At 40.2% G+C, this 24,699-nt stretch overlaps 2 protein-coding genes across 3 annotated transcripts; both read right to left on the bottom strand.

Moving 5' to 3' along the window:
- Positions 1 to 2,533: 2,533 nt before the first annotated feature.
- On the bottom strand, positions 2,534 to 8,279 carry LOC104757177 (tyrosine--tRNA ligase 2, cytoplasmic). 2 transcript variants are annotated; one of them, XM_010479901.3, is made up of 21 exons: positions 8,141 to 8,279; positions 7,688 to 7,766; positions 7,410 to 7,563; positions 7,006 to 7,289; positions 6,832 to 6,928; positions 6,560 to 6,665; positions 6,394 to 6,476; positions 6,170 to 6,315; positions 5,878 to 5,983; positions 5,632 to 5,691; positions 5,493 to 5,509; positions 5,288 to 5,374; positions 4,858 to 5,011; positions 4,195 to 4,478; positions 4,014 to 4,110; positions 3,824 to 3,929; positions 3,664 to 3,746; positions 3,433 to 3,575; positions 3,208 to 3,313; positions 2,940 to 2,999; positions 2,534 to 2,832 (listed from the first exon to the last, which is right to left on the bottom strand). In XM_010479901.3, exons 2-21 carry the CDS (start codon positions 7,744 to 7,746, stop codon positions 2,812 to 2,814), a joined length of 2,253 nt encoding a protein of 750 aa, XP_010478203.2. In that variant the 5' UTR covers positions 7,747 to 7,766; positions 8,141 to 8,279; the 3' UTR covers positions 2,534 to 2,811. The 2 variants fall into 2 exon arrangements, with proteins under 2 accessions (XP_010478203.2, XP_010478204.2); XM_010479902.3 differs by having other exon boundaries at positions 7,688 to 7,760; positions 8,141 to 8,226.
- Positions 8,280 to 8,586: 307 nt separating this feature from the next.
- On the bottom strand, positions 8,587 to 12,478 carry LOC104757176 (receptor-like protein 4). Its single transcript, XM_010479900.2, has 9 exons — positions 12,107 to 12,478; positions 10,596 to 11,651; positions 10,243 to 10,390; positions 9,968 to 10,039; positions 9,767 to 9,838; positions 9,603 to 9,674; positions 9,412 to 9,489; positions 9,120 to 9,301; positions 8,587 to 9,025 (listed from the first exon to the last, which is right to left on the bottom strand). Exons 1-9 carry the CDS (start codon positions 12,174 to 12,176, stop codon positions 8,895 to 8,897), a joined length of 1,881 nt encoding a protein of 626 aa, XP_010478202.2. The 5' UTR covers positions 12,177 to 12,478; the 3' UTR covers positions 8,587 to 8,894.
- Between the last annotated feature and the right edge of the window lie 12,221 nt (positions 12,479 to 24,699).

Here is a 24,699-nt window from a genome sequence, read left to right as displayed (position 1 = left end):
TTTTGCAAGGATCAAGCACCGTTCGATCTTTTTTGTTGTTGGGCGATGTGTGACTGTGGTATACTGAGAGATTGTTACACGTGGGTGTTCTAGTTCTACACCAACCTATACTATTGTTTTGAGAAGAAAAAAAAAAGATCTCTTATGAAGTGAATAATTGAATAGACTAGTTGTACGACATAAAAAGGGTCTTCTTCTGATGCGGATACTGTTTTCTTTTTTTTCTTATATAGCAGTATCAGTTACGTGTTTAAGTTTTGTTATAATTAAAGAAGATTATTGGACGTAATGTTAGAAACTAATGTTTGAGTTCTATACTCTTAAAGCCAGTGCATTCAAAATTTTGTAAAAGCAGAAAATAAATTTCTAATCAGCCAATTCGTAATGACCTCGTTGCCATTGTAACTTATTGGTATATTAACTTACTAAACATTTTAGGTAAAACATTTCAGGTTCTATATCGATCGTAACAACCTCAGATGCATTTTCTCATAGCAGCTAAACCAACCAACCATAGAGAAATCATAAAAGGAAAAAAAAAAAAAAAAAAGTTGTCCACACGAAGACGAATGAAATAATGGGCCGCCTCTTTGACTGGACCTGTGGCATCGGGATGCTGACGTAAACCCTACTGCTTTGTAGCTCTCTCTATCTCTCTCTATTATTTCACAAGTATTTAAATGCTCTCTTTTGGGGTTTTTATTGGCACCCCCATAATATTTATGATGTGATTATGATGCACGAGGACGAGGGCTACAAGGAGAGATCATTAAATAAAGTAACTTGGACACAACTACTCCTAGACTATCTATCTTATAGCTCTGACTGATTTTGTTTTTCTTTTTGTCCAAAATATCTAATTAGCCCATCTTATGTAACTTCACTGTACGTAGTAGAGTACATAGGCTGTTTTTTTTTCCCTAGTGACGCAGTTAATTAAATTTTCAGGATATTTTCTATACTAAAAGTACCAAATTCAAACAAGATTTCGAATTTAGTCCATCATAGGAGTCAAACTATAAAGCAATTGAAGTAGTAGCATAGTATAATTTTGAAAGAAGAGACAAGGCTTTTAAAACCAACTTATATCACGAGGTTTCTTTGTTTTTATTACCTGGAGTTTCATTAGGTTTTTATTTTGAAAAAAATCTAACAATAAACGCAAAAGAAAAGTAAGAGCATCTTTATAGAAAAACTATTTTGAGTGTTTTTAGAGTAAATATATTATGAAAATAATGTAAGATTAGTAGTTAAAATCTTTTATTAAAAAGTTAGTTATTAGGAGAACATGTTTAAGATCATAAGATTTAATAATATAATTTTTTTAAACATATTACAATTATAAAAACTTATAAAATAACATTTAAATTGCAAACTAATAAAACTTTTACTAAAATTCAAAATACAATACTAAAGTTTTATGAAACAAAAAAAACATTAAAAATAAAAAAAACAACCAAACATATTACTTAATTAAAGCGCACAAATATTTTATTTAATTAATATATAGTTTAATGTCCAAATTTTAATTTGTGAAAAATTGTTTGCAAAAAATTGTATCTATTTACAATTTGCCACGTGAGTTTAGAACTGATGCAAGATCAGTTCTATATCAAAAATTGATCTTGTTGTTCTTTTGCTACTGTTCCTTATATTTATAATTTTAATGGATTAAGAATACCTCTTGTATGCTCCCTATAAAAATGTCCTAAGAGGTTTGTTTGTTTTGAAGGATTTATTAAAAAAGAAAAGAAGAAAAGAAGTGTGTTTCCTTTCACGTGACAAGGCTTGGCCTCTGTAGTTTTGATTGAACAAATGCTTTCGTCCATATCTAACAAAATTTATACACGTGCGAACTCTGATGTCTGACATCTCTCTGACAAATGTATTTACCTAAGTACTTTATTAAATTAACCCTACCATACTACTATTAGAAGTAAAGTAAAAAATAATATCCCAAAGCTAAGCTACGAGTCTAATAATAATCATTTTCAAGAAAATTGTAGTAGTATTTGGCTTTCGTGTTCACGTGAGCCTGGTGCTACTTATGAGCTTTATGACGTGTCTTTGTTGTGCAGCTCTTCTCAGAGAGAGAGAAGACAAAAGGAGCATCATCATCATCATCAGCTAAGTGCTGACTGCCTACAGAAACAGAACACAACACACACGAAATCATGACTACGATACGATACGATGCCTCTCTCTCTTTTGCTTACGTGTTGTCTTCTCATTCCATGAACCCCTCTCCCCCTCCCACACACACCTGATCCTGACTTTCGCGCCTCTTTTTTGACTACTTGTTGCTTTCTCTCTTTCTTTTTCACTTTTCAGCTAAGCTAATAGTAAGTGTTACTATCATCATTTTTTTTTTACGTTTTACCATTTACCTCTTTACATCACTGTGATCGCTTTATTCGATTAGAGTTTTAAAAAAATAAAAAACTGTAGCTGTTGAGATTCTTGTAATACTTGTAACTGTTGGAAGTTTCGTTTACTTGACGTTGTGATGATTCTCTACTCCATGTCTCCATCATTAGTAGTAAAATTTATCATCGTTATTAAGAAAATTATAAAAAAGCATCAAGAACCAAATGAGTTTTCTTGTCTGCTAAGCCGTAGCTGAACCAGAATAAATAAAAAATTTGATTACTCAATCACCCAATCTAAGAGGCTCATCTCTTTAAGAAAACAAAAATGTGAATATTTTAAAGATTTGCAAAGCTTTTTCGTAGTAAACCCAAAAATCCTTACGAAAGCTTGTACGGATGAAAACATAACGAAGTATGCTTCTTCTTTGCTTCTGCAACTTCTTCACCTAGTGACTCTAAAAGCCTAAATAAACAAAAGTAAAACGAATATGCCAACAGAGTCAGACCACTTTACACAAGCAAATGGGTTTTGATCAAACTGTAAACAAGAGGGGCCACTGATTTTATTACCTTGACCTGTTCCAGTAGATTTTTGGCCCGCTCGTTGGTTTTGAAATGATCGCGAACAGGCTGAGATATATATAAGCAAATCATATAATTCAGAATTATAACTCGAAGATCAAAGAAAGATTGATAGGAGACGACTTTCAATGTTCCATGATGATTCTACATTTTCTACTGATGTCAGAAACTTAGAGAAAACTACTTTTTTTTAATAACAATTGCTTGCTCATGTTTGTTGTGAGAAATAGTCATTAATAGAAGGAAGTGTACTTACTTGCAGGGTTATATTCAACGCTTTCATCAAGGCCTTCTTCAGATCATCAGGATGCAACTCGCCGCTCTCGTAGTCAGCAGCAATGTCTTCAAAGCTTTTGAAGGTCCTGACAGTTGGAAGAATTTCAAAGATCAGTATGAGATGTGATTTGCAAATCCTATATGTGATTCAGAGACCCCAAAAGTTGCAACCAAGATATTCAAAATTACTGTTTCAGCTACTCACTTGTTACCGCCGTTCTTTTCATTTTCAACATTGAACTCATTGAATCGTGGCAGAACGATATATTTGATGTATTCAAGACATGGATTGCCTTCCACAGTTCTTGGAGGGCAATAAGCTTTGTTGATCTTCTCATTAACATCAGCCTGGAATACAAAAGATCATAATAACACATGTCAGATACCTACAAAAAACTCTTTTCTGTTTTGTAAGCTTTTATAGCTACTAATTTACCTCCTCATCTTCCATAAAAATGGCAGATGATGGATCACTTTTGGACATTTTTTCTTGTCCTTGTTGGAGACCAGGAAGCATATCTGAAAAGCCATTAACAAACAGCTAAAGATGATAACAATACCGGAAAATAAGAAAGAGAAAATGCAAAGAGACATACGGTGGGACAGGATGATGGGTTTATTCTTTCTCTTAATGTCAGCACAGTATTCTCTTGCTAACATGTTTACTTTCCGCTGATCCATCCCGAGCTGGCAAATATCAGCCTACACAGGTGAAACAACAAGTATCAGTAGCAATTATATAAGTGTGCTGTATATATACATATAATCCAAAAATGCTTAATGTACCTCGAGTAAGAAAATATCCGCACACTGCATACATGGGTAAAGAATTTGAGCTGCACTCAGCACCTCGGTCTCACTACGTCCCATAATCTGCCCACACCTGTAAGATAAAGTGACATATTTCATTCAAATCCATTGTTATCGCAATTATACATGAACCAATCAGTGAGAATTAATTAATTACCTCAGGATTCGACGGAGGTTGTTTCTACGAGCAATGTCCATCACAAGAGGCCAATACTTATTCCCCTTACCATTAATTTCGTCTGATGCCCAAAGAAATGCTACTTTGTCGTTGTTCATCCCACCCGCTTGCCAAATCTCTTTGAAGTATTCTCCAACCACTCTAATCCTCTCCAAGTCACCTCCCAACTTGTTGTTCAATTGAGCAAACCAATCTGCAATCCAAATTTTCACTTGACAACCAGCTGAAGTCAATTTGTTCACATTGGTGACCTTCATCACTCCCTGTTAAGGAAATAGCAAAGTGAAACAATCAAGTTCTCATACAACAAAAAAAAGAACAAATCTATACATAAAATTTAATCAAAACAGCAGCAAGACTTTGAGTTTTGCTAATAATTTACTTAATGAAACTTACGAACATATACAATTACATGTATTTGTCCTAATGAGCTATCTTATCATTCAAACTCTATAATCCTTCAAAATGATGACACAGAATAGATATACTATTAAAACTCAACAACTCTTAAGCTGCATTTTCTACCTTGACTAAAGCATCGCCAAAAAGGCCTAAAAATTGAGAGAATGTCCGCATCAATTATAATTAGCCACTCAGAATCTCTAAGCAATTTGAAGCAAGCATAATCGAATGATAACCAACCTGGGCAATGTGCATCCTTCCTGATGGTTCAAAACCATCGTAGCAGATCGGAGCAGGCTTCTTTGCAAGAAGATTCTTCAGCTCGTCCTCTTGTATGCATTCCTCACCAATACTCCTCACAGTCTGGTATTTCATCTCAGCCTCCTCGCTCATCCTGAATTAATATTGTGCTAACCAGCTAAACCGAACGTGCATAATACGATAGGAAAACTCACAAACTTGAACTAGAGTCTGTGCTTTGTTTTCCTGAGTCGTCTATTTAAATGACACGAGGAACTATTAAGTAACTAAAGCAAGAATTTTTAAATCCAAGTTTCACAAACAAACCAAAGTCATTCATCTTGAACACTACTAAGTCATTCATCTTCTCAAACACTAAGAAACGAAACATGAAAGTAATTGAATAGGAGATAACTACAAGATTACTCACTGTAATCCGGCGGCCAAAGAAGATGCTGAGCTTGATGAGTTGACGGAAAGAGACTCCTTCTCTGTGGATGAAGCCGTTGGGATGACTCTGACAGACAATAAATACAAGAGTTACACTAGATTTTGGTTATAAAAAGTTTGATTAATGAGAGGCGTTGCTGAAGTATTGAAATCTGCGTAGGCTTCTTGCTCCAAAATTTTGTTACCTGGTGACTTTGTATCCCTACAATAACACATGATAAACAAAAAAGGAGAGTGAAATTCAGAGGCTGCGAAGGAATGTCCAAGCAATTTCTACAAGTAACTGATGAAACTTGAAAAATGAGTGGAAAGATCTGTTATTACCTTGACCTGTTTGAGCAGATTCTTGGCGCGGCTGTTAGTTTTGAAATGATCACGAACAGGCTGCAATGTGGGTCAAAGACAGATTAAAATTGTTCAATACCCTAAAATCAGTGACCTATTTACCTAAAAAGGTGTATTTTTCTATGTTCTACGATGATTTAGTTGAATCCAAACAAAAGGGTAACATTTAGTTTAAATTTCTGCTAATTTTGTAACTGCATTGTTGCAATAGAAGGAAATACTCACTTGCAGTATCTTATTCAATGCTTTTGTCAGAGCGTCCTTCAGATCCTTAGGGTGCAACTGGCCGCTTTCATAGTCAGCGGCAATGTCTTCAAAGCTTTTAAAAGTCCTGACATTTGAAAAAATGTCATTTCAAAGGTTAGTAACTTGCATTACTAAATAAACTGACAAAAGAAACATGTATTCTGAGAAAATTTGACCATAGGAAATATATCATGGCAGCCATAAGTTTGAGAGTAAACCCAGAAACCGAACACTAAACACAGAAGGTCTAAAAGAACAGGTAAAAGCTCACCTGTTACCGCCATACTTCTCATCTCGCTCAACTGTGAACTCACTGAACCAGGGTAAGATGATGTATTTGACGTATTCGAGGCATGGGTTACCTTCCACAACGTCGGGAGGGCAATAAGCTTTCTTAATCTTCACATTAACTTCAGCCTGGAAGTCAAGATCATTAAACACCACTCAACAACTATACTACTCCTCTCTGTTGGTTATTTGAACTGACTATTTTACCTCTTCATCTTCCATGAAGATGGCAGATGAAGGATCACTCTTAGACATCTTTTTCTGTCCTTGTTGAAGACCAGGAAGCATATCTACGTTACAGATAGAGATTCTCAGAAGAACACTTGAAAGGATACACAAAAGTACAAATTCAACTACAAAATGTAGAACATACGGTGGGACAAGATGACGGGTTTGTTTCCCCTCTTAGTGTTATCACAATAGTCTCTCGCTAGCAAATTTACAGTTTGCTGATCCACCCCAAGCTGGCAAATATCAGCCTGCAAAGTTTAAGAGAACGTTTCAACAACAATTAATCAAAAGGTCGATGCACTTGATATAGATAAATCAGAGCGCAGCTAAACACAGATTGTCAGGATCCAAAGACGACTAATGAGAGTAAGACTAAACGTGGGAGCAACTTAAACAAAATACATATTAAAGTACCTCGAGGAAGAAAGTATCAGCACATTGCATGCATACATACAGAATATGAGATGCACTCAGCTCCTCAGTTTCACTCAAACCCATAATAGGCATACACCTGATAAGACCAGAAACATACTCATGAATGTCTATCATCACCATTCACATAACTGCATAAATGAAATGTGTCTATACCGTTTTATCTGGGCGAGACTATTTTTGCACGCAATATCCATCACAAGAGGCCAGTACTCCTCCCCCCTAGCATTTATTTCATCGGATGACCATAGAAACTCTACATTCTCAGTGTTCATCCCGGCTGCCTGAAATATCTCCTTATAATAGTCTCCGACAATCCTGATTTTCTTCAAGTCACCTCCTAACTTGTTGTTCATATATGCAAACCAATCTGCAATCCAAATTTTCACTCGGCAACCAGCAGAAGTCAATTTGTTCACATTCAAGATCTTCATCAGTCCCTGCCAAGGTAATAGCAGAGTTAAACACACTAGCAGAAGCTTCTCACTTAAAAAAGAAGTATGAAAGAATTCCAAAGCATGCTACGCAATATAAAACAAGGATATGAGAAACGTTATTACCTGAGCGATATGCATCCTCCCTGATGGTTCAAAACCGTCATAGCAAACCGGAGCAGCCTTCTTAGCCAGAAGATCCTGCAGCTCATCATCATGTATGCATTGTTCGCCAACACTTCTGACTACATTGTATCTTTTTTCGACCTCCTCACTTATCCTGAACCAATAAAGATCTAATCCGCTAAGCTAACAAATGAAAATATAAACTCCAACATTGGCTTCATTCATTTTTTGGATCCTAGGCAAGAAAAGTAAAGGTGAGAAAGAGAGAAGAAACTTACTGTAATCCGGAGGGCAAAGAAGAAGCCTGAGTTTGTTCATTGATGGAAAGAGCCTCCATCTCTGACGATAGAGCTGTTTCTGAGAATCAAAAACACAAAAAAATGAATCAAAGTTTGAAACTTTAAGCAGAAAAGGAGTCAGACAGAAGTAACACCTTATCCTATCTTCTCCTCTATCTATATTGTTACCAAGCTCTTGTTTTTTTCTTACTTACTCACACTAGTCCTCCGTATCACCAACACAAAGTAATTTATACAAAGTTGGAAGCTTTAGCATATATATCGATCTGGGCTTTGTGTGTTTTTAGATCGACTTCAATCTAGAAACTGGCATTGACTCTTAAATTTCAGAACTCTTATTGCAAAAAATCTCCCAATATAACCGAACAGAGAAACGACTTCTGGGTAAAGAAAATAATCATGGATTCGAATAGGAAGACAATTTGAACTGACCTCTGCGATTCTCGTCGGCGTTCGTATTCACTCCGTGAAAAGTCTGAAACCTTGTGGAAAGAAGAAGAAGAAGAAACAGAGAAGAGAAACCCTTTTGACTCCAAGAAAAAGGAAATATAAATCAGAACCCGGTTTGATCCGGTTCACTAAAATTCGGTTTATTATGGTTAAGATTCTTGTGCTCATCTCATTCAACACTTTAAAACTCTTTAAGATTAGGAAAAAGACACATTTATTTCAGCTCTCTTATTTCTGCTCTGGAGAACTTGAAGACAAACTTTTTAGCATTCTTCAATAACCCATCAATAGCCATACTTCTTGGGGACAAAGTCCTGTTTTGAGATCTGTTTATTTGGATTTAGATATGTAACCATACAATATTTCAGAGTTTCAGTTTTGTATCAAAGTTGAGTTTTGACAGAGTTCTCAACTTTTGTTTGGGTTGGTTTCAACTAACATGTGTAATGATATATTAAAACGTAATGTTTTTTATGTTCTAGTATCCTCTAAACTCCCACCAGACAAAAGAAACATAGGACTAATCCCATAAAGAAAAATAAACACGAAAAATCGAATCCTATATCTAAAGAGAACTTAAAAGAACCCCAAGACCATTTACAAATGTATTTCCTCTAGGTCTTCTTCTTGTGGGGGAGCAATGTGGTAACACATGATATGAACATTTTCACCTTGTGGGGTTTGGGATTGGTATTGCTGACAAAACCAGAGAAGATTCAACTTCCGGAGAAGTATATCACGACAACAAGCTTGGTCCATTTTCCACAGCAGTACGAGCTTGGCCGTGGTTATTATTGTTCCCGTGCCTTGACATTTGTATGTCATGAGATACATGTGTTCTCTTTTTTGCATACGGAGCTCCTCTTGCTGCATTTATTTTTACAGTGCAGCTCATATAAGTTTTCTCAGAGACTAAATACAGTTTCTTAGTGTCTACAGAAGACAGAAATGAATGTTTTACCTGCAATCTGCTGTGCCCGAAGAATGTTCTGTCGTCTTTTCCACCATATCATTGCACATGCAACAATCAACAGTAATGCTAGACTAACACCAAATGCTATCCCAATCTTGGCTCCTGAAGAAAGGTGAGGTCCGCAAGCTGGAAGCCCTGGGATTCCGCAAAGACCTGCATTATCTGTGAAGCTGCAGAGATAAGAGTGACAGTTACCAGCTGAGTGAGTGATTTTTTCCAACAGCATTCTTCACATGCCAAATCCAAACATTTTAAAGACTCTGATTGAAAATATTCTTACTTGAAGCTTGCTCTGTGCAACAGCCTCCCACCTACAGCCGCTGGTACTTTTCCTGACAAAGAGTTTCCATTGAGATTCCTGCAACCACAATTAAAAGATTTTATATTGCTTGACCATGTCAACTCCATTGGCTACTAAAAATGATATGGACCAAAGAAAGAACAAAATCGAGAGAAACTGAATAATCTTACAGAATCCGCAGGGATGTTAATTCTCCTAAGGTTTCAGGGATAGATCCATTGAAAGAATTGTAAGAGAGGTCTCTGCAAAGATACATAAAGATTCAGCTTCAGGGCTCAGAATCGAAAAGTTAACGCATCAAGTACTCAAATTAATAAACAAACTGATTACTTACAATACTTCCAAGCTGGTAACACTTCCAAGTGATGCAGGTATTCCTCCTTGAATGCTGTTTTGACTCAAGTTTCTGAAATATGAAAAAGATATTGATCAAGATGCTTTCACTGTAAGGAGAAATTCAACAAGTTCAGGAATGACAGAGCTAATGACACCGACACGACAAGTCATTTGCAGTATTAAGAATGTATTGACTTACATGCTCTGAAGATGTTTTAGTTTTGATATGTCGTTTGGTAGGAAACCTTTCAGACCTTGGTTATCAAGATCACTGCAAAATAACAACAAGGTTTGTCTATTCAAAAACCTGATAGAAGACCAGAAACTCAAAGAGAGATCCTTTAACTCTAAACTAATGAGATACCTAAATAAAAAGAAAGAGTTCATATATCTCTTGACTTATGTAGATGTTTAGACTTCATATAAATTATATGATTAATGTATATGCACAAAACAAAAGGAACGGAGCTATACAGTCCATCAATGAACCATCGGCTGGTGTTCTTGTCCAGCTGACAATCAGCTCCACTCCATGGATGTTGTGGGGGAACACATGGATCACCATTCCATCCAAACCTTGATGGAAGTGCTAAAGCTTTTTTCATTTTCTGTAATGCACCGACTGAAATAGAAAATAGCGAGTAAGTATAAGACGTTAGCGTGAAACTATAATCCAATGATCCAAAAAGAAAGAAATCAAACAACCAGCTTGATATTCAAGAGCTAACTAGAAGAAAGTAAGAGGCACACACGTTCAGATAGCCAAACTTAATGAGCATCTATTCAAGTAAAAGAACAGCAATGATCATAAAACGTGTGTTGTGTACCTTCATCTCGTAATGTTTTAAACTCAGCGGTGATGATCTCAAAGACCTCAATTGCATTGATAATAGCACGACCACCAGCCTTGGGTTGTAGAACGACTGTTAAGGTTCTTCCACTCACAGTCACTGTAGCATTGAGAACAAGTGCTGCATATCTGTCGCCACTCATCTTTATGATATCCACATCTTCAAAGAAAGTGTCGCCATTTATCACAACATCAAACACCCTTTTGCCTTCAGCAGTGATTGTAGCATCAATCTCTGCAAAGTGCAACCACACTGAGTACTTACTGTTTGGTTCCACATCCAGGCTATATGTTAAATCTGGTTGGTCGTCTGTACTAACTAAAGCTGACTGATACAGTGCTTCCGGATAAAAGTTTGGCGAAACGGATGCTTTCTTGATAGTATTCTCAGTTGATCTTGGAGAATCAGCGCCTTTACCAAAAGATCTCCTCGGATTCCAAAACCTATCACCACCCCAATGATCCGCACCGTAATCTTCACCAAACCTTGGCTTACCAGTACCACAAGCCAACCTGGTGGCAGTTCTAAGTATCACTCCTTGGCCCCAACCTTGACCAAAGTTGTAAGCTTTCTCATCAACCTGGAGAACCTCAATACTAAGGATGGCAGGATCACCATGACCTGTACTATGGAAACATATTGTAGCTGTCCCACCCATAAGAAAGATGCGAGCCTCAGCGAAGACTTGATCATCTTCACTACTCCAACCGGATTTGAGAGAGGAAATCTGAGTCCCTTCAATAGATATGTCAAAGAGAGGCTCTTTGTCGAAGTTAGGCTGATCAACAACTCCAAAGAAGATCCTAACTGAGTAGTGTCCCTTTGGCACTCGGACAATGTTGTAGCAATTGTTTGGACCTCCAGAGATGGGGAAATATCGAAGTGTCTTCAATGGAGGAGTTATATAACTAGGAGATGTTGCATTGGCAGGTATGCCTCCAGTGTAGGCAATATCTTTGAACCAAAGAGCATAAGTTGGCGGGGTTCGGACATTTTTTCGAGCTCCACAACTAATCCGCAAGGCATATGGAGCTTCAAAAGCAAAAAAAAAAAAAAAACTAAATCATTGGATATTCAACAAATCCACAAAATGTATCAGTTCATATTCATTAGAAACATAGTAAAAACCTTTCCTTTGATGCTCGAGCTTATAAAACAGGTCAATGTATGATAAAAATAGTACTAGACGCAGATCAAATATGCTCTCAATCAAATACATGTTTCAAGAAATAGCAACTCGTAAATCTTGAAGAATCAAGAATTTCAAAAATCGTTGATGTCAGTTGAAAGAGAATAAGAAAGCTGGTGTGAATCCAATTTTACAAAGTCAGTATTGATCGGGAAAGAAGAAGCGGTGAAAAGAAAAGGACAGAGTAGTAATTAATTCAAGTGAAATGCAAATCAAGATTTCGATTCAAGAAAAGAAGATAGTTGCCAAGAATGAAGTAAAGGGAGAGTAGTCAAGAATCTGGTAGAAAAAAACGAACCTGGTCGAGCTGACGAAGAGGGAAGACGAAAAGAGAAAAAGAGAAGACATGAGAGGATAAATCGAAGCATCTTTTGTTGATCTCTCTATACAAGAAGAATCCCAAAACTATATTGCTCCTCTTCTCTCACACACGAATCTCTCTCTCTATCTGCAAGAGTCTCTCATTTGGCCATTTTAGCACTGACTTAACTTTATTTGGTTCGTTTGTTTTGTTTTCCTTTTCGGTAAGACTTGAGGGAAGAGAGAGAGATAGAGAGAGCAGCAAGCAAGGGGACGTGAGTGCAGGTAAAAACAAAGCTCCGGTACTGAAATTATATATTTAATCTTATTTAATGCTCCCACCTCTTTATTTTTCTTATATTTTGGGTGTGAATGGTTGCAGTGGTTGGGACGGACAAATCTATCTGCGGATCAGACCATTTTTTATTTATATTCATTATTTATAGTCCGCACTACTGCAGTTTACAGAAAATAGAAACAAAACCGCAGCGGACCAACTGTGGTCCATTTTTTTTTACAAATAGAGTTGGACCGCAGCGGTTTGTTGTCCACACTTAGGGTTTGAATGGTAACTGCGGTCAGGGCGGCCAAATCCGTCTGCGGTCTGGACCGCTCTATTTTTGGGGCGGACTACAGACCGCTGCGGACCAACTCTATTAGTATACAAAAGCGGTCCGCAGTTGGTCTGCAGCGGTCTTGTCTCTACTTTAATTGGACCGCACCACTGCGGACTATATTTGTTGAATGGTAAATTAAAAACGGTCCAGTCCGCAGATAGATTTGGCCGCCATGACCGCTGCAACCATTCACACCCTTTGTAACATCCGCGAACCAGATTTTGTGATTTTGGGAGGAGTGTCGATCGACACCCTAGTGGCATCGATCGACACCACTAATTTCTGGGTTCGACCGGTTTGATTTAATTCGCGATTTTTCGATTAGGATGGTTTGGTTAGTGGTTTAACTGGGTATTTAAAGGGGAAATCGACAAAATAAGGGTTTAGTCTTTTTCCTCTGTCGCCGTTTTGTGTTTTTGGAGAGAAAAAGGGAGAAAAGTGTGTTCTTGAGATTCCTAAGAGAGATTTAGTGAGATTGCTGGCTATTCTTGAGTTTTCTGTTGCTGGGAACGAAGGAGAAGCTTCCTAAGGAGTTGCTCTACTGTTCTTCGACCTTTTCCTTCTGTATTTTGAGGTGAGTGCTTGACCATGGTTGATCTAAGCATGAGATCTCCTTCGTTTTGTGTGATTCCTTGTGGTTTGTGGTGTTTGCTTGCTTGGGTACATTGTATTTGTGATTTCTAGTGAATTCCGAGATGGTTAGACGTGTTTGGAGTCGAATTTGTGTTGTTTGGAATCGGAGTTCGTCGCTGAGTTTCGCGCAGATCGTGTCTGCAGAAGAGGCATCGATCGATACCACTCTTGAGGAGCATCGATCGGCACCGTCTTGAGTAGCATCGATCGGCACCATTCAGCATCGGTCGGCACCTGTTCCTGTAGCATCGGTCGACACCGAGTTAGCATCGGTCGACACTAGTACCTGCCGAGTCTTGTTTTCCTGGTTTGATGTATTGATTATGTTCTTGTTGTTTGTTGACTTGGGAGTCTCATATGCTTGTGTGTATAACCCAGTAGATGGGAGGACGGCCTCACTAAGTATTTATGATAATACTTACGCATCTCAATTGTTGTTTGTGGTGTGCAGGTAAAGGCAAAGTGTGATCGTGGAATCAAAGGCAATGAGGAGGAGGATGTTCTAGAGGCTTGATTGATTGTGGTCTAGCTGTTGTTAGGTTGCTAGATTAAGTCATTGGAACATTGTAGGATGTTAGCTTTTGGTTATTTCTTTGTTTGGATTATGGTGTTATTGGTTATTGGATTATTTATGTTGGAATTTTATTGGATTAATGGAATTTTTTTATTTGGTTATTCGCGGTTATTGATTGTTGTTAGGATGTTAGTGGGTATGGGACCACTAGTAAATTAAGGTATAAAAAAAAAACGGGAAGGGTTGTTTCATTTTGGTATCAGAGCCCTTACGGTTCTAGGTCTAGGGTTCATTGTGTTTTTGCTGCTGATGTTTAGGATTCCATGCTATGATTGATTGTGTGAGTTGGTCAATTGTGTGTGGCATGAAGTCCTAGAACATCCTCTTCGAGCCTGTGTTGTGATTCCACGGTAAATTGTGTTTTTGTGTACTAGAATTATTGTTTGCTTAGCCTTCTGTTCTTGGATGATACAGATGGTTAGAGGTGAGGATGCTGTTGGTCGCGGTCGTGGTCGTGGTCGTGGGCTTGGTCGTGGTCGTGGTCGGGGACGGGGTCAGGTTCCTGAGGCCAGTGTGAGTGTGACCCAGAGCATGGCCAGTGAGGAGGTGGCGGAGTCACAGGTTCATCCTAGTGTGTCTGGAAACAAGGCTGGTTTGGGTGACGGCGGGGCGGATGGGCCCGGTGTCGGTCACGGTGTTGCCCCGGGTGTGGGGGTTGCAGCTGAGGGTGCTCCGGGCAGGGAGGATGTCTTGATGGACTTGCTAGCTCAGGTTTTGCAGCGACTTCCAGCAGTTGTGCCGCCAGTGGTTAGTGGGCAGGATCCAGTAGTGCCGCCAGTGGTTGGTGGGCAGGATCCAGTAGTGCCGCCAGTGGGTGGTGGGCAGGGTCCAGCGGTGCAGCCTGTGGCGGGTTTGCAGGCAGGTGTGCAGCCGGAGGCCGAGGTAGTGGATGCTCAGTATGTGCGGATGATGGAGCAGCTGCGGCATGTGGGAGCAGGGTATTTCTCAGGAAGTACCGATCCGAGTGTAGAGGATGAGTGGAGAGAGCGGATGGAGGATATTTTCCTTTCGCTTAGGTGTCCCGACCGGTACAGGGTGGATCTGGCAGTGTTTTACTTGTCAGGAGATGCTCGTGTGTGGTGGAGGTCGGTGACAGCACAGAGGGTGCAGCGGGGTATGTCTTGGGGAGATTTTGTGGGGGAGTTTAACTCCAAGTATTTTCCTCAGGAGGCTCTTGATCGTATGGAGGCACGGTTCTTGGGTTTGACTCAGGGGGACCGTACAGTGCGGGAGCTGGATGCAGAGTTCAGTCGGCTTGTGGGGTATGCAGGCAGGGCATGGGAGCCAGAGTCGGCTCAGGTGCGGAGGTTTTTGTTGGCTCTGCGGGATGATTTGATGACTCGGTGTAGAGTGAGGAGCTATGCTACGAGAGCAGAGTTGGTTGAGGTTGCAGCTGGGATAGAGGATGACTTGAGGTCACAGGTAGTTGTGGTCAGTTCTTCGGTGCAGCCACAACAGTCTCAGCCGCTTTCTGTTCCTAGCAAGGGCGGCAAGCCTGCGCAGGGGCAGAAGAGGAAGTTTGATGTTATGCAGAGATCGAGGCACGGGGGTGCGAGATGCTTTGGGTGTGGTAGCAGGGACCACAAGGTGACTAGCTGTCCACAGAGAGGTGAGCAGCGGGAAGTGACAGAGCAGCGGGCGGTGATGGAGCCACGGATAGATACTCGAGTGTGTTACTACTGCGGAGAGACGGGGCACATGAAGCCTCGTTGTCCCAAGTTGCAGCAGAGGGCAGTAGCAGTGTTGCAGGCTGGAGCTCAGCCAGGGGTGCAGCACGGTGTGCAGCCGGTGGGTTGGATCGAGCCGACGTCACAGGTGTACTCGACTCAGGAGCCCGGTGGCACTAGTGCAGGAGCGATCACAGGTATAACTTCTGAGATTCGAACTTAGTCAATCCAATAGTTCAGATTATATTTGTTTTTGTTTGTGGTCAAGTGTTAGGTTCTCAACACATGAGGTTTGTGTAGGGACCTTGTTGGTGGGCGGGTTTAAGTCCCATGTTATGTTTGATTCTGGAGCTTCTCATAGCTTCATTACTCTGGAGTGTGCCGAGAGTGCGGGGATCAGAGGGGATTCTGGAGAGCGTTCAGGAGTTGTCAGAGTTGCGGGAGGCAAGTTCCTGAGGGTTATTGGACGAGCTGGAGGAGTTGATATTCAGATCGCAGGAGAGTCGTGGCCAGCGGATTTGCTTATCAGCCCAGTGGAGTTGTATGATGTTATTCTTGGTATGGATTGGTTGCATCGGTATAAGGTGCATTTGGATTGCTATCGGGGTAGAGTGGAGTTTGAGCGTCCAGGAGGGAAGTTGGTTTTTCAGGGTATTAGACCGACTTCGGGGAGTCTCGTGATCTCAGCCGTTCAGGCAGGGAAGATGATCGAGAAGGGCTGTGAGGCCTATCTGGTTACTATATCTATGCCAGAGTCAGTGGGGAGGTCTACGGTTAGCGGTATTCCGGTTGTGGAGGACTTTGAGGATGTGTTCCAGTCATTGCAGGGATTACCACCATCTCGGTCAGATCCTTTTACTATTGAGCTGGAACCGGGGACGATGCCGTTATCCAAGGCTCCTTACAGGATGGCTCCAGCAGAGATGGCAGAGCTGAAGAAGCAACTGGAGGATTTGTTGGGCAAGGGTTTTATCCGTCCTAGTTGTTCACCGTGGGGAGCTCCGGTGTTGTTTGTTAAGAAGAAGGATGGGAGTTTTCGGTTGTGTATTGATTATCGGGGTTTGAACCGAGTTACTGTGAAGAACAAGTACCCTCTCCCGAGGATTGATGAGTTGTTGGATCAGTTGAGGGGTGCTACTTGGTTCTCCAAGATCGACTTGGCTTCAGGTTATCATCAGATTCCTATACATGAGGCAGATGTGAGGAAGACAGCTTTCAAGACGTGATATGGGCACTACGAGTTTGTGGTGATGCCGTTTGGGTTGACAAATGCGCCAGCTGCGTTTATGAGATTGATAAACAGCGTGTTCCAGGAGTTTCTAGACGTGTCAGTCATCATTTTCATCGACGACATCCTGGTATATTCTAAGAGTCCTGAGGAGCATGTAGTACATTTGAGAGCAGTGTTGGAGAAGCTACGGGAGCAGAAGTTGTTTGCTAAGCTGAGTAAGTGCAGTTTCTGGCAGCGTGAGATGGGGTTCTTGGGTCATATTGTTTCAGCTGAGGGAGTTTCAGTGGATCCAGAGAAGATTCAGTCCATCAGGGAGTGGCCGAGGCCGCAGAGTGCCACTAAGATTCGGAGTTTCCTGGGGTTAGCAGATTACTACAGGAGGTTTGTTCGGGGTTTTGCGAGTATGGCTCAGCCGATGACTAAGCTTACAGGGAAGGATGTCCCGTTTGTGTGGTCACCGGAGTGTGAGGCAAGTTTTGCAAGTCTCAAGCAGATGTTGACTACCACGCCGGTGTTAGCACTGCCTGAGCAGGACGAGCCTTATGTTGTGTATACAGACGCTTCTAGAGTGGGGTTGGGTTGTGTACTTATGCAGCAGGGGAATGTTATAGCCTATGCTTCGCGGCAGTTGCGGAAGCATGAAGCTAATTATCCTACTCATGATTTGGAGATGGCAGCAGTGATCTTTGCTCTTAAGATTTGGAGATCTTATCTGTATGGTGGGAAGGTACAGGTATTTACAGATCACAAGAGTCTGAAGTACATTTTTACTCAGCCTGAGCTGAATTTGAGGCAGAGGCGCTGGATGGAGTTAGTAGCGGATTATGATTTGGACATAGCTTACCATCCTGGTAAAGCTAACCTGGTTGCAGATGCCTTGAGTCGGAAGCGGGTGGCTTCGGCTCAGGAGCAGGGTATAGAGGCGTTGGTAGGTGAGATTAGTGCATTGAGTTTGTGTGCTATCTCACAGGAACCTTTGGGTTTGGAGGCAGCTGATAGAGCAGATTTGTTGAGCAGAGTGAGGTTAGCTCAGGAGAGCGATGAGGGGCTGGTGAATGCCTCTAAGGATGCGGGTGCAGAGTATCAGGTTTCTGCTAATGGTACTATCCTTGTGCATGGTCGGATCTGTGTGCCCAAGGGTGAGGATTTGAGGCAGGAGATACTGAGAGAGGCTCATTCGAGCAAGTTCTCTATTCATCCAGGGGCGACCAAGATGTACCGTGACCTCAAGCGGTATTATCACTGGGTCGGGATGAAGAAGGACGTAGCCGACTGGGTGGCGAAGTGTGATACTTGCCAGCTGGTGAAGGCGGAGCATCAGGTTCCTGGTAGTTTATTACAGAGTTTGCCTATTCCAGAGTGGAAGTGGGATTTGATCACGATGGACTTCGTGGTGGGTTTGCCTGTGTCTAGGACGTTTGATGCTATTTGGGTCATTGTGGACCGTTTGACTAAGTCTGCGCATTTTCTGGCCATCAAGAAAATTGATGGAGCAGCGGTTTTGGCCAAGAAGTACGTGAGGAAGATAGTCAGATTGCACGGTGTGCCTGCTAGTATTGTGTCTGATAGAGATTCCAAGTTCACCTTGGTGTTCTGGAAGGCATTTCAGGCGGAGATGGGCACGTAGGTGCATATGAGTACAGCCTATCATCCTTAGATGGACGGTCAGTCAGAGAGGACGATCTAGATTTTGGAGGATTTATTGAGGATGTGTGTGCTGGATTGGGGTGGTCATTGGGCAGATCACTTGAGCTTGGTGGAGTTTGCTTATAACAACAGCTACCAGGCTAGTATTGGGATGGCTCCTTATGAGGCCTTGTATGGGAGGCCGTGTCGTACACCATTATGTTGGACTCAGGTGGGGGAGAGGAGCATATTTGGTGCAGATTTTGTTCAGGAGACCTCGGAGAAGATTCGGGTTTTGAGGCTGAAAATGAAGGAGGCTCAGGATCGGCAGAAGAGCTATGCTGATAAGAAGAGAAAGGATCTTGAGTTTCAGGTTGGTGATAGAGTGTACCTCAAGATGGCCATGATGCGGGGTCCGAACAGGTCATTGACAGAGACTAAGTTGAGTCCGAGATACATGGGTCCGTTCAGAGTGGTTGAGCGGGTGGGACCAGTGGCATACCGGTTGGAATTGCCTGAGGTTATGCGTGCGTTCCACAAGGTATTTCATGTGTCGATGCTGAGGAAGTGTCTTCACGAGGGTGATCAGTTGTTGGCTAAGATTCCTGAGGATCTTCAGCCTAACATGACTTTAGAGGCGAGGCCATTGAGGGTGCTCGAGAGGAGAGTTAAGGAACTTCGGAAGAAGAAGATTCCTTTGATGAGAGTCCTGTGGGACTGTGACGGAGTAGAGGAGCAGACTTGGGAGCCCGAGGCGAGGATGAAGGCAAGGTTTAAGAAGTGGTTTGAGAAGCAGACCGCGACTTGAGCTTGTCTAGCCGGGTCCGAGTTGCAGTCCGTGGCTGGAGCGGGTACGGAGTATTCCAGCCCATCTCTCTTGATATTTGGTCGCTTAGGGGTGGTTGGTTGTGCGACTAAGTATCAAGATGAGGTGGTGCTCGGGATGCGGGTTGATGGCTCTGGTTGTTGTATTTTTGCTTTTTCTGATGTATTTTCGTTGAGATTGTAACGATTATGACATTTTTGAGATTAATAAGATGAGTATTTTTCTTTATGTTTGACTGTTGTTGTCATGGGAAAAGAGAAATAGCTCGGGTTTCTATTTTTGGAAAGTTTCCATAAATAGAAAGTTTCCACAAAAGGAAGGTTTCCAGAATCAGAAAGGTTCTAAAAAAGGAAAGTTTTGTGGAAATGTTGAGGTAGATCTAGCCGGGAGATACTCGTTGGCATCAGTATTTGTTTTGCTCAAGGCCGTGCGGGCCCAACTCACGTGATACCGATAGCTCGATGGACTTTGTGGCCGGAGAGTGGGAGTGGTATGTTGCTTCGGATGACGATCCGAGAGCGCGCTTGAGGGTGACGACCCAAGAGCGGGATATGTGAGGCTCCCTGGATACCATAGCTGTGAGCCGAGGCTCGGCAGTGAGCCGGTATGTCTCGAGGGTTGCGACCCGAGAGCGGGGGGAGTGTGTGTGAGTGACTTCCTGGATGCCGTAGCTTAAGGCGGTTGGCCTGATAGCGAGCCGGCATGATTCGTTGGTTGCGACCACGGACGGGGGAAGCACTGAGTTGTGAGCAAATAGTGTTTATGATGCGAGTATATTGGCTAGAGGGAGACCTCGAGGGTCAGCCGGTGGTGTGCGGGCTGTTGCGACAGTGGCACGGGAAACCTTGGCTGACGGTGTTTAGTCCGGTCTAGGGATGTGCGGGCCGTGCTGATGGTGGCACGGAGGTCCTTGGCAGATGGACGGTATTGCGGGATTCGGGGACGAATCCATATTGGTGGGGGAGAATTGTAACATCCGCAAACCAGATTTTGTGATTTTGGGAGGAGTGTCGATCGACACCCTAGTGGCATCGATCGACACCACTAATTTCTGGGTTCGACCGGTTTGATTTAATTCGCGATTTTTCGATTGGGATGGTTTGGTTAGTGGTTTAACCGGGTATTTAAAGGGGAAATCGACAAAATAAGGGTTTAGTCTTTTTCCTCTGTCGCCACGTTTTGTGTTTTTGGAGAGAAAAAGGGAGAAAAGTGTGTTCTTGAGATTCCTAAGAGAGATTTAGTGAGATTGCTGGCTATTCTTGAGTTTTCTATTGCTGGGAACGAAGGAGAAGCTTCCTAAGGAGTTGCTCTACTGTTCTTCGACCTTTTCCTTCTGTATTTTGAGGTGAGTGCTTGACCATGGTTGATCTAAGCATGAGATCTCCTTCGTTTTGTGTGATTCCTTGTGGTTTGTGGTGTTTGCTTGCTTGGGTACATTGTATTTGTGATTTCTAGTGAATTCCGAGATGGTTAGACGTGTTTGGAGTCGAATTTGTGTTGTTTGAAATCAGAGTTCGTCGCTGAGTTTCGCGCAGATCGTGTCTGCAGAAGAGGCATCGATCGATACCACTCTTGAGGAGCATCGATCGGCACCGTCTTGAGTAGCATCGATCGGCACCATTCAACATCGGTCGGCACCTGTTCCTGTAGCATCGGTCGACACCAAGTTAGCATCGGTCGACACTAGTACCTGCCGAGTCTTGTTTTCCTGGTTTGATGTATTGATTATGTTCTTGTTGTTTGTTGACTTGGGAGTCTCATATGCTTGTGTGTATAACCCAGTAGATGGGAGGACGGCCTCACTAAGTATTTATGATAATACTTACGCATCTCAATTGTTGTTTGTGGTGTGCAGGTAAAGGCAAAGTGTGATCGTGGAATCAAAGGCAATGAGGAGGAGGATGTTCTAGAGGCTTGATTGATTGTGGTCTAGCTGTTGTTAGGTTGCTAGATTAAGTCATTGGAATATTGTAGGATGTTAGCTTTTGGTTATTTCTTTGTTTGGATTATGGTGTTATTGGTTATTGGATTATTTATGTTGGAATTTTATTGGATTAATGGAATTGTTTTATTTGGTTATCCACGGTTATTGATTGTTGTTAGGATGTTAGTGGGTATGGAACCACTAGTAAATTAAGGTATAAAAAAAAAAAACGGGAAGGGTTGTTTCACCCTTAAAACAGAGCAGTCTGGTCCGCAGACGGATTTGTCCGCACTGACTGCAGTTACCATTCAGACCCTTAATTTTGTTATCTTCCTTTTAATTTTAGTTTTCTTTGTATTTTTCCTTCTGGATGAAGTATTAATAAGAGAGGAATAATCAAATGTTTTGATGCGCACATAAGTTATCATGGTTACTAGTCAAAGTGTGTATGTAAATGTAATCCGACAGCTCAAAATGTGCTGTAGCGTTAATATCACCAACCGTTGGATCGATTGATCGATCTTATGCTTTGGCAATATCGTCCACAAGTTCATGCATGCCTTATTTCCTATATCCTTTCGTGTAAGTTAACTAATCTTTTTTTTTTCTTTAAGTGAACTAACCTATAGTAATGTTTAAGCGGACTAATTTGACCATATTTATAAGATCTTATAAAACCACTAAGCCTAAACTCATTTGTTGTTGATATGGGGTCAACTATATATTGGTCCTCATTACACTTCATCAAAGCAAACAAAATTTGCTCATTCTAGTAAGGGGCCATTGAAAAAAGTATATACTAAACCAATAATATACCACAAAAGTTATGTAAATCTTCGTGAGATCTAGATAATTTAGAACGATCAGTCTAGTTTTTGTTTTTACTCAGCATGAATTACTTAAGATGTGGAAAACAAGGTCTGAAAATTTAGAGACAAAACCTAACTACTTGCTAATGCTAAAACATCGATCTAATCCTAGAATCACCAACGTCCCCACAAACGTCCTAACTCGTAATCGTGATCACACCTATATATCTCCATCACCGGAATTTTGAAAGATTAATTCAAACCAATCTTCATACGTTACAAAATGTACGGAAACAAAAAAAAACATCTTTGTCGAATACTAGAATTTTGTTAACTTTAACAAAATATTTGTACGCTAATTGACGAGTAAAGAAGAACAAAAATATTCAATAAAAAAAGACGAAAATATAGAAAATAAATAAATAAATTTATTACGTTATATTCTACGTAAACGGTTCAATTTCACCAAAATATAGATGAATGCTTCATTTCACCATTCTGAATTTATTAGATTTTTTATTCATATTTTGTATAGAGTTACAGCAAACTTATAGTTGAGAAACTAAGTTTTTTTTTTTTTTTTGGATAAAACTAAGATTCAAATCTTTCACTATAATTTGAATTATGATTAGTTCATATGAATGTTTTAAATGGAGAAGTACCATTTTTGTGTGTTCGGATGAATTTTCGTGAAGAAAAAGACGATATATATATATATACATATATCTAAAACTGTGATTAAAAGATGTACCAAATTTATGGATATAAACTTTCGAGTTGTGGTGGTGTTAGAAAAAAAACACACTCTGGAGTTAAGACCAAAAAAGGAAAACTATGGATATGAAATTGTGGAGTCGGTGGATCCGTGGAGGTAGTCTTTTGTAGTTGTTGCAATTAATAGTAGTTAATTGGAACAAATCAGTGCTTTGTGATAAAATCAGTGCTTTGTGATATTTAAACATTAGTTTAAGAACGGTTTTGTTTGTAATAATAACGATAAATGTTTGGTGGGACGACAACGAAATCGTCACGTGACGAACATTCCCGGTCTCGGGGTCACCAGAAATGCTAGTTGTAACTTGTAACTTGAGAATAGTACCCTCCATTTTTACCGGACGGCTGAGAATTAATGGTCGTAATCTCTTTATATGTATATAAATATATAGCTCCGGTTAGTTTTTGACTTTATAACATTGATTGATGCGCAATCTTCGGTATGCACATCAAAAGCGTTCCCCACTCGAGTCCCTTCCTTGGACCAAATAAGAAGTCGTTACCCATACATCTTTTTATACTATATATTATACATATAAAATCCTTACTATAATTGAAAACATATCTAAAAAGTCAATGTTATACTTTTACGCAATCGAACATTGTAAAACTGCTCTCCTTCTCCATTCTACACAACATCTATCACTACTTTAGTAGTACATATCAGTACTATCAACTAATTCCACAAAGAACAACCACGACGGAAAGGTGTGTGTCCATGTTCTTAATGTCACGAAAACCCACTTTAGTGTTGAGTTGTGACACCAAAACCCACTTTCCTTCCTTCCTATACTTTTACAAGTATTTTGTAAAGATACACACACATTTTGGACGATTTTGCCCATCTTCTCTTTCTCTCCTTTTTTTCTCTCATTTTCTCTTATTTTTTGTTGTTAACACTTTAACAAAGTAAAATATATTTATTTGTTATCATAAAACAAATTTTCTATTTATATATATAAAATATGTTATGATTATATATTTTCTACATTTTAAGATACATATTGCTATATTTTTTATGAATTTTTAGATTATACAGTATCCATCAGTCGTTGAACATTTGTTCAATTATAAGTGGATAATCAATTGCAGTATTGTTAATAGATAGTTACTTGTGTTTATTCATACAAAATATACATACATAAATTTGGTTAGATCTTTATCCATAGCATATTATCCATAACACAACATAGACCAAATAAGTACAAAACCCTTTAATTCTAAATTTTAAATCCTAGAACATAAACCCTTGAACCTAAAACCAAAACTATTCACTTTAAAAAAAAATAAACAAAGTTTAGTGGATAGAAAAACTATGGATAGGTCTCCATGGATTTACAAAGCATATCTGGACATTAAGCTGAAGAATAACAGTTGAATGGTGGCTATGGATGTGATCATGTGGATATTTTTTTGTGGATACCAATGTAGACAGACCAAAGAATCATCATACAACATCCACACAATTAAATCCATAGACACCATGAGCTCCTTGCTTCATATTTTGTGTTGGTCCAGAAACATATACACTCATAAGTGGTTAATAAACAAAATAAAAATTAACAACATTGATTTATTTAGAACATTGAATATCAATCATGTGGATTAGTAGTTATGGATACTTATCTTATAATATCTTGCTCATTTTTTACATGAGCAGAAATTTGTCCAAGATAAATTAGCCACATAGATTTCTTTTAGCTAAATGTTTTTGTACTATTTTCAGCTAGAAGTAGGTATATTAGAACTTAGAAGTGTCACTAGAAGCATACTACACAATAAACATGGTCATTATTAATCTCAAAGCCTAACCACCAAATTCTGACTACGTGGACAAGCAATCCAGATGAAATTTATTGACAAGTTTGTTGCATGTTTAAACATCACTATAGTTTAGCCACTTAGATGTC

Source organism: Camelina sativa, chromosome 17 (assembly GCF_030686135.1).
Source record: "Camelina sativa cultivar CO46 ecotype springtype chromosome 17, ASM3068613v1".
Lineage (NCBI taxonomy): Eukaryota > Viridiplantae > Streptophyta > Magnoliopsida > Brassicales > Brassicaceae > Camelina > Camelina sativa.
This window is presented reverse-complemented; position numbering and strand designations above follow the sequence as displayed.

Excerpts from the sequence above, each read along its gene's own strand:
- LOC104757177 (XM_010479901.3), bottom strand. The coding sequence starts at position 7,746 with ATGGAGGCTCTTTCCATCAATGAACAAACTCAGGCTTCTTCTTTGCCC. Across the intron at positions 7,290-7,409 it reads GGAGGATGCATATCGCTCAG|GGACTGATGAAGATCTTGAA; the intron begins GTAATAACGTTT and ends TTACCTTGGCAG. Across the intron at positions 5,692-5,877 it reads CATTGAATAAGATACTGCAA|CCTGTTCGTGATCATTTCAA; the intron begins GTGAGTATTTCC and ends CCCACATTGCAG.
- LOC104757176 (XM_010479900.2), bottom strand. The coding sequence starts at position 12,176 with ATGCTTCGATTTATCCTCTCATGTCTTCTCTTTTTCTCTTTTCGTCTT. Across the intron at positions 10,391-10,595 it reads TAAAACATTACGAGATGAAG|TCGGTGCATTACAGAAAATG; the intron begins GTACACAACACA and ends TTTCTATTTCAG. Across the intron at positions 9,302-9,411 it reads TTGCACAGAGCAAGCTTCAA|CTTCACAGATAATGCAGGTC; the intron begins GTAAGAATATTT and ends TTATCTCTGCAG.